Source organism: Astatotilapia calliptera, chromosome 6 (genome assembly GCF_964374335.1).
Source record: "Astatotilapia calliptera chromosome 6, fAstCal68.1, whole genome shotgun sequence".
NCBI classification, from domain to species: domain Eukaryota; kingdom Metazoa; phylum Chordata; class Actinopteri; order Cichliformes; family Cichlidae; genus Astatotilapia; species Astatotilapia calliptera.
In genome coordinates, this window is record NC_137427.1 from 3,962,296 (window position 1) to 3,971,874 (window position 9,579).

The 9,579-nt window shown below is 43.3% G+C and overlaps 1 protein-coding gene across 1 annotated transcript; it reads left to right on the top strand.

Moving 5' to 3' along the window:
- The first annotated feature begins 77 nt into the window (after nucleotides 1-77).
- On the top strand, nucleotides 78-8,154 carry LOC113023598 (uncharacterized). Its single transcript, XM_026169765.2, has 7 exons — nucleotides 78-733; nucleotides 1,079-1,566; nucleotides 1,926-2,063; nucleotides 3,129-3,281; nucleotides 3,463-6,042; nucleotides 7,088-7,188; nucleotides 7,819-8,154. The coding sequence occupies exons 2-6, from the start codon at nucleotides 1,099-1,101 to the stop codon at nucleotides 7,181-7,183; spliced, it is 3,435 nt and encodes a 1,144-aa protein (XP_026025550.2). The 5' UTR covers nucleotides 78-733; nucleotides 1,079-1,098; the 3' UTR covers nucleotides 7,184-7,188; nucleotides 7,819-8,154.
- The last annotated feature ends 1,425 nt before the right edge of the window (nucleotides 8,155-9,579 follow it).

The window sequence follows — 9,579 nt, forward strand, 5'->3', positions numbered from 1 at the left end:
CTTCAAACAGAAAAGATCAAATCAGAGCTTTTAGGCTCCAGACCCTCACGACCCTGAAGGAGGACAGTAGAGGATAAATGACTGAATGAATGAATGTGTGTATATAATGAAGGGAAATATACTGAGTGAAGAAAAAGGCATGTTGCAACTGCAATTTTTTCTCTAAGGTTTAATCTCAGGAATAATGGTTCAATACATCGTCATAGTTAAAAAATAAAAAAAATAAACTGATGTAGAGAGCATTTACAAACAGCTAAAAGGTGCGGAGTAGTTGTTCGTTTAAAACCATCTGAGGCTGGAGTCTGAAGGGCAATCTTTAAACAGCGATAGTGAAATGTTTTTGCTTCTAAATGCATTTATTTTTATAAATAGTTTTATTTGGTAAGTAAATTTATAAAATGATAATTCTTTGCAGCCCAGGAATCTTTTTTTTTTTTTGGAGGGGGGCGCTTACGACCACCTGACCTGTTTTTCTCCTGCAGTGTCAGTACTCTGTCCTGCAGGGGGCGCTGCTGTCACATTTCACTCACCTACACCACCGAAGCAATGTGATCAGTAATGGCCTCTTTCTGTTAACACCAAAAGCTCGTTTAGCTTTAACGGTTCCCATTTTTTCTACCGAAACGTCATTAATGTTGGAGTTTCACTGTTCTTGGTTCGAGTGGCTCTTAGCTTAAAAATGAAAAATCTTTCCACGATGTAAAAGAAGAAGCTCTCGTTTTCCACGGCAATAGTAGGTGACCAGTCTTTTTAGCAACGATGCTAAGTTGTGTAAACACCTTACAGTATGTTAGACCGACTGTCCACACGTTAACGAGTGTGATGTGACGGCTGCCGGGTTTGGTTGTTACTTGGTTACTTTGGTTGGGTCTGTGTTTGCTCATTAGGAGCGTTCATGTAAGCTAACGCTGAGAGTTTTGCTGTGAAACAAGCATAAAGACAACATGAAAGCTCGAAGCTGGTCCAAAATAGTCTTTGTGTTTACATTATGGGAGGATGTAATGGCTTCACAATATACATACACATCTATCTTTACCCATACTTGCTGCATATTTCTTACTTACTGTTTCTGCTTTAGACACTTGGAGAGACTGCAGAATGAATCAACGTGAGTGGAAAGATGCTGTCCACAGACTCCAGAGACTTCTGGAGCCAAGCCGCCACAGCATGGGGAATGCCTCCAGAGGTTACAGAGAGTGGGACACTTACCACGAACACTCGAGATATACTGTTCCTGAACCACATAGGAGTGATGTGAGGTGGAAAGAGCTCAGTTCTTCATCTCATCATGTTCATAGTAAAGTCCCAGAGGTGGAGGACCCGGACGGAGAGCCGCTGCCATACAGTGAAGAGGATGTAGAGCTAGCAAGAAACAAGCAGCTCCTCAGAGAGATGGAGGAGAGAATTATGCACAAGAAAGCTACACTCGCCACGAAAACGCGGTTTGTGGAGACACCACCAGGTGTTTCCGGTGACGAGCCTCCGGCTATGTGTGTAGGTCAAACTCTAAGAGACAGAGTGAAGGAGATTCTGATGCAGCGACAATACCTCAGCTATTTCTCAAAGGTGAGGAGCACTGAATAGACTCTCAGAGTAAAGTGTGTTTCTTTTTTTTTCACGACCCACCTGATCCCCTTAGAATCAGATGTTTTTGTTCTTTTTTTTGTTTTTGTTTATTTGGATAACAAAAAATATGACCTTCATATTATAAATACTTGAGATTTAGATGAAGTAGGGTACATAGGATTTTTGCCTTATTTTTTTTATACAGGGAATATCTACATGAGATTTTCAGTGCTGAAAAACACAGGGCCTAATATAAAATAAAAGAAATGAAACCTCATCACTTGTAGACTCGTACTGACTCACTGTCACAATTTCAAAAATCTCGTTCATGTGTAAAGCTTTCTTTTTCTATTATTCAGGTGCAGTCGGCCAGAGAGAGAAGGAGCTCCTCCTGCCCGAGCAAAGGCGGTGTGCTGCAGGAACAGCATCCTCTGAAGCTCAGAGTGAAGGTTCTAATGAAGAAGAGACACACTGTTGTACCACCTTACAGTGAACAGGTATGTGTCATGAAATCAATATCCTTAGTATCCTTATTTTCCTATTATATTGTTTTATGTACTTTAATAATGAAGTCTTGTAGAGCAAGGCCACTTTTGACTCACAAAGTGCTCAGCCAGACTGAAAAACAGGAAGTTTTAGTGCACAGATATATTAATAGATAAGACACAGAAAAGAGGAACTTTCCATATAAGCAATGTTTGAAATTGTGTGACGTGTAAAGTACCAAAATAAAACCTATATGAGGCACAGTTTATGATTCTAATGTTAGAGATCCTGCAGCTGGCGTTTGAGCTGTGCAGGGGTCTCTCTCTTCCGGAAGATTATTGAATAAAAAGAAATATAGATGTTTTAACACACTGAGTCGGTTTTCTCTGTTCTATCACGGGGACAAAAGAATCGGGGGTTAATATCGTGCCACACAAAGCCCTCACAGCTGAAGTGATTGGAACAAACATTTCGGATGGATGTAAATGTCCTGCATTTGTATAGCGCTTTACTTAGTCCCTAAGGACCCCAAAGCGCTTTACGCTACATTTAGTCATTCACCCATTCACACACTGGTGATGGCAGCTACATTGTAGCCACAGCTGCCCTGGGGTGCACTGACAGAGGCGAGGCTGCCGGACACTGGCGCCACCAGGCCCTCTGACCGCCACCAGGATGTGTGTGAATAACAGTGTTTTCCCCCAAATTACAATGTGTTTGTGGTGTTAGTGTTTGTTTGTGACGAAGGCGTTCAAGGTGCCTCTGTAACAGAGGACTGTACAGTCCTTATGTTGTTGATCCAGCAGTTGACAGTCTTTCTGTTGTGTCATGGCAATGAAGTAGTAAATGCTAATGTTATCTTTTGTCTTAACATTATTAATGTGCTATAAAACACTGAAATATGGCCATTATCTTTTGAGTGGCTGATGATTTGGAAGTGCTGAGAACAATTTCAGACGTGTTTACCTGAGACCTGGATCATGGCAGCATGTAATTATACTTTTTATGACAGCATCTGAGCTTCTCACCACGAATCTGCTGGTTCAACAGTAAAGTGAATTTCTGACCTTTCTCAGGGCCCTGACGTTGCGTGGCCTCTTTCCAGCCCAAGCGTTACATCACCGGCTAAGAGAGAGGACGTCATCAACAAGGGTTTCGAGTGCTTCCTCAGCGTGCTCAACAAAGGAGTCGACATCAACTTGCTCAAACCTGAGGATGACTGTGGCGAGGTTGTACAGTTGATGCTTTTCTGCTTTTTCTTTGTATTTCAACCACACCATACCTCCACTTACATGCAGTATTATATGAATGAATCATAAAATAAGAAGAAGCTTTGATCAACATTAGAATGCTTTACTTTTCTACTCTTCTCTGAGTAATGACACAGTAATCTCTTTTTTTCCTTCTCAGGTCCCTGGTGTGTCACTGCCACCTCTCGGCCGAAGCATTTCTTCACCAGCAAAGGATGAAAATAATGTCAACAAGGGTTTTGAGCGCTTCCTCAGCATCCTCAACAAAGGCGTGGACATCGAAAAGTTTAACAAGATTATGAGCAATGATAGAGAGGATCTTCCTTTAGGTGAGGAGCCCCTGAACATTCAGATCCCTGACATGGAGAGCAAATCAGATCCACCCTTTAGGACTGAGAAGCAACAGCTGAATAGTGGAGCTTCGCTGCTGGGCCTCAGACAGCCCAGTGAAAGTATACTCAGCATGGACAATGACATTGAGCCGAGCCCCACCCAGAGAAAGGAAAGCCAACGGTTGTTTAGTGGTGCCTCACTGCAAGGTCTCAGCCCACCCAGTGAAAACCAGTGCTCAAACAGTAGAGCCATTCTGTTACTCAGCCAGGCCAGTGAGAGCCAGTGGTCGAAGACTGAAGCCTCGTTGAAAGGCTTCAGCCATCCCAGCAAGAGTATTGGCAGCGGTGCCTCACAGCCAGTACTCAGCAAAGCCAGTGACAGTGAGCGGGCAGGCAGTGGAGCCCTGCTGACAGACTTCAACCACGCCAGTGAAAGCCAACAGTTAAATACCGGAGCCTCACTGTCAGGCTTCAGCCTACCTAGCGAGAACCAGCACTCAAAAACTAGACCCATTCTTCTAAGCCACGGATGGGAAAGTGAGAGCCATCGATCGAAGAGTGGATCCTCACTGAAGGATCTCAGTCAGAAAAATGAGAGTCTACTCAGTACAGCCAATGAAGGTGAACCGGGCCTCAACCAGTCAAAGGAAAGCCAACGATTAAATACTGGAGCCTCGCTGAGGGGCCTCAGCCAGTCCAGTGAAGGTACTGGCAGTGGTGCTCCACAGCCTGGACTCAACAAAGCCAAAGACAGTGTGCGGTCAGACAGTGGAGTCCGGCTGACGGGCCTCAGCCAAGCCAATGAAAGCCAACAGTTAAATACTGGAGCCACATCACCCAGTGAGAACCAACTCTCAAACACTAAGCCCATTAGGCTGAACCTCAACTGGGCAAGCAAGAGCCAGTCGTTGAAAAGTGGACCCTTGCTGAAGGGTCTCAACCAGGACAGTAAGAGCCAGCATTTAAAGAGTGGTGCCCTAATTCCCGGGCTCGGTGATGACAGTGACAGCGAGTCAAATGGTAGAAACCTGCTGGCAGGCCTCAACAAGACCAACAGTAGAGAGAAAAAGACTGACTCATCTACTCGAGAGAGGCTCTTCTTACCTGGTGAGGAGGAGGAGAAGAAGAAGAAGAGCAAAAGAGACCACAGTTTGGGCTCTAGTAATCGATTAAAGTCTCCGGTGGCACTGAAGAAGAAGGAGGAGGAAGAAACCTCATCGGTGAGTGAGCAGCATGAACAGCTGCAGAGCATTCTTAAAACTCTGGGATGGAACCTGGACGTGGACGAGCTGAGCAAACTGGCAAACCGCACTCAGGAGAGGCTGTGCGGGAGAAAAAACGAACGTGTGAACAGCAAAGAGGAGCACGAGAGCCGCCAGAAGCACTCTCGTGACCGAGATCGCAGGAAGTCCTCATCAGGCTCTCCTCTGCGGAGCAGCAAAACAGACCAGAGTCAGGAGAGAATGCATGGGAGCAAGAGCGAAGGGAGGGTGAGGAAGAGTGAAGGGAGGGTGAGGAAGAGTGAAGGGAGGAGGAGGACTGAGAGCAGAGGGGAGGACGAGACACAGCAGAGGCGCTCTCTTAGAGATCACAGAAATTCCTCGTCCTCATCTTCCTCCAGGTCAACCTCTAGAAGCTCTAGCCCGAGCCCCTCATGCCGTCGACGCTCTCGCAGCAGAGATTTGAAACGGAGGCGGAAGGCCGAACGAAGCCGCTCGCGAGAAAGAAGCAGAGAGAGACTGAAACACAGAGATCGATGGAACAGCAGAGAAACACTGAGGGACAGAGAGCGAAAAGACTCAAAACATTTTTCTGCTTATCCATATTCACAAAATCCCGTGTTTCCTCATCCTGCTGCTTCTCCATATCCAGACTACATTTTGTCTCAGTACTCGCATTTTGCTCTTAGCCAGAGTGGCCACTACAGCGGTGCTACAAATCCTTACTGGTCATACAATCAGTACAACACTCCTCCCTCTCTTTCTGCCAGCAGCCAACCTTACCCGCACTTTCCTGGCTCTGTAGTGGCACCTAACATGGCTTTCCCTGATCCCAGCCTTCTTACAAACAGTGCCTCATTTCCAAACCCGGACCTGTCTGTGAGCGAAGGCCAAGATGGGTCAGCCTCTGTTTCTCGCTGCCTGAGAGTCATCAATACCGAGCAGGCATCCTCTCAGAGCCTCACAGGTGGACACAACTGGAGACGGGGTCGCAAAAAACTTATGGGAGATTTCAGGAATCCCAAAAGTATTTTAGAGAAACACAATAATGCATTGAAGACACCACTGGCACCACAGGACTCAAAGGTATGCACCAAGACTGTGGGTAATGACCCCTGCACTGAGGAGTTAAAAGAGGAGAAGCCGCAGCTAACAGAGGAGGAAATAAAGGCGAACCTGAGGAAAAAGGTTGGTGTTCAGTCGGTTTGGCCAGCTCTTGAGGCCATGCCATGCTAAGAGGTTAGGTTGTGCCATTATTTGCCTTGCTTGTTGTTGTTGATAATGAAATGTAGTGACTCAGAGGACACTGAGCACAATTACTTCAGTATATTTAATGAAGCCATGCATGCTGTTACCTTCATCCAGTGAACATTTTCAGTTAGAAGGGGTTCAAATTTGTTTTCTTTTTTTAAAATATATTTTTGACCCTCATAACTTCTTAAGTGCAGGAGATATCAGCATGAAATTCTTAATCCCAGTGTGAGAATCAGTATCTTGGATGTGTCAGATTCTCACTGATGTGATATCTGTGGCATAGAGGAACAGAGTATTGGTACCATGGATGCTTTGTCTGCTTTATCAGCCCTAAAAATTTCATGTGTTTTATCTCCTGTACTTATGAATGTATTTTACATAATAAAATGCTCCATATATACTTTAAGATTCTTCTAAATCAGAAACGTTTAGTAGTACGATGGTAAAATTTAGCCCAACTTTATTAAATTTTGTTATGCAAAAAATGAAAAAAGATCTAATTCTGGGGATGGATTATTACTTTATTTTTTTCTTTACTAAAACTAAAACTGTAGGAAGCTCAAAGTATTTCTTTGATGTGTGTTTTTGGTCTGAGGATCAACTTCAGCAGAATTCCCAGTACTCAGTCTGAGACACTTAAGATGTGTCAATATGTATTTTAAGCATAAGCAGACGCTGTCACACGTCACTAAAATCATTTCCATTTTTAGAATTTTAAACATTTGAAGACATGACTGATGCCCTGCATCTGTAACAGTTGTCAATCATGTCATTTAAAACCTTAGATATACTTTTCTGAGTATCATTACTTCATCTGAATCTCAGTTTCATAATCCTGATCTCAGTCTGTCGTTATGTTTTACATTATCGCTGCTATAATCTGGAATTGTTTCCCTGCTTTATGCTCCGAGTTTCCTGTTGTGACAGCCGTCATCATCGTGTCATCATAAATCGTTTTTCTCTTTGGTTATTTTTCTAGCTTGAAGCTTTTAACCAGAAGGTAAAGAACACGAGCCAGATGCCTCAGTCCAAAGTCATGCAGCCGGCAAACTCCCTGATCTCTGAGATAGACTGAACGAAGTAAGTATATTCAAAGGAAAATTAAAGGATAATTCCACTTCAGCCTGGCACGTTTCCTATGATTCATAGTTAAAAGGTTATTCTGGTTCTGCAGGTTACAGTTCTCCATCTTTGTTTTTGAGCACTGGCTGAACAATCACGCACAGCTCGTGCAGCGTGACTGTAATATTAAAGCCTGAACCATGAAATCATTTCAGAAATGTAAATTTGTTGAAATTGGAATGTTTGTTGAACCTTCTGTCTGTAAAAAAAATCAACTTTTGTTACAGCCGGCATATTTTTGCAGGTTATTGCTCTCAGTAGCGTTGCATGTCCCAGTGCGGCTCCAGTTCTTCCTTTGGAGAGAACCAGCTCACTTTTCCAAAGGTTTACGTGCTGATGGTTACGTGCAGTTCTTTGCAGAACTGGGGTTCAATTTTTTTTTAATGAAATCTGTTGGCAGCAAGTGCTGATTTCATGCAGCAGAGCCACTATCAGCAGTGGTTTCAGCATTACCACAGCTTCAGTGAAAAAGAGCTGCATGTCTTTAAGTCCTGAAAAATTCTTGTTGAATTTACATTTTTCTTTAACTGCTTGCTGATGTAAATGTGTTTGATCCTGTCTGCTAACTATTTTTCCCCCTTTTTCCAGGCGTCTGTGTCCGGTGAAGATTTTTATTTTTTCAGCCTTGTTCACATGTAATGTTTAATTCTTCCTCTACATTTGTCCCTGACCTCCAACGCCTTTCTGTCATCTGAAATAGATTTTTGCACAGTTCATTATTGGTCTGCTTTCATGTTTTAGCTCTGTGCTTCTGTGAATGTCACCAGTTTTGTTTAATGTTGATTACAAGAACTATTTTTTGTAGGCCGTACTGGTTAGTTTGTTAATGAGAAATGTATATTTTCATCGTTAAAAATGTTTCAGCCTGTACAGTTTCCAGTTTTACATTCACTCTGTTACACTAATAAAGAAATCTTACAAAAACAGGCGTGCATGTTGATGACCCATAACTAACTGTACATTTACACAATATGGACAAAACCACTGGGCCACATAGTAAGAACATTTCATTTATATAGCACCCTTCAAGACAAGAATCACTTGCCAGCTTCACAAGAAAGCATAAAGAAAAGTGTTAGCTAAATGCAAGTCTAAAAAAACAAAAACGTTTTTATTTGTTTCTTAAAAGAACAAATAAAAACGTCCACTGAGTCCACAGACCTACAGCAGCTGCACAAACACTGAGACATACAGAGGAGGGTTGGACCTCTGCGGTTAGTTGGCAAGGTGTTGGTGACTCTGGCTGTGTCCCAATTCAGGGTCTGCACGCTTGAAGTACGCATTTCAAGTGCGGTTACGTCACCGCCACGCGACGACGGCTGTCCCAATTCGAAGTGTGCTTCAAATGCATACTCCAAATGCGCCGTCGATTTCCCCAAATATCAAGCGTGGTCCGGTCCACGCTTCGTGGTCCCATATATCCCACAATTCACAGCGCGGCGGTGGGTGTGGATAATTTTGCCGCAAACAAAACATTTTTCTCCTTCATTTCTGTCAAACAAAGCTGTATGTAACGTGTCTCGCGGTTAGTATCATGGTTGCTAGGCAACCTGAACAGCGCGACGAAGCGTCCCATTTCACAAGCCTCTCACTTCCGCACTTCTCGTACTTATAGTACGCACCGTACGTAGTACGCGTAGTGCGCGTACTTCAAGCGTGCAGACCCTGAATTGGGACACAGCCTCTGACTCCTCTCTGTAGCTTCACATGGTCTGACAGCTGAGTTCCTAAATAACATAAATTACAGCTGATGGTGGAAGGATCCTCAGGCTTTTTATGTAGCGCCACCTTCTGGTCTGTTTTTCACATTATGTTGAACATGTCTTTCATAAAGGAAGTAACCTGAGTCGTGTTCATGTTCGGGGAAGGTTTGAAACTTGAGTTACTTGGGAACTGGTTAACAAGTGGCCTGAGATGAAGAAAACATCACAAAATTCCAAGTCACCCACATTTTAAATAAAATTTAGAATACCGTTATAATCACAGCATTGTCGTGTTTGACCTGAAGTGTTTCAGCACACAAGACTTTATCAGCAAATTAAACAGATAAGATGAAAACTGAGATAAATGTGCTCTTTGTGTTAAAAGGACAAACTTGACACACTTGACGTCCATTATAGGTAATTAAAGACCCTCCGCACTGTGAGTGATAACGTAATTGCTTGATTACTAGTGTCTGTAATGTGATTGCATTGCTGTAATTTATCACTGCTCATGCAGAATCATATTACTGCCTGACCAAAAAATGTAATGTGATTACAGTGGCAAGTTACACCTAGCACTAATAGATGTGTGGAAACATCTGTCCAGTCCTTCAGTGTGCAAAGCAAATGATGGAACGACAAAAGG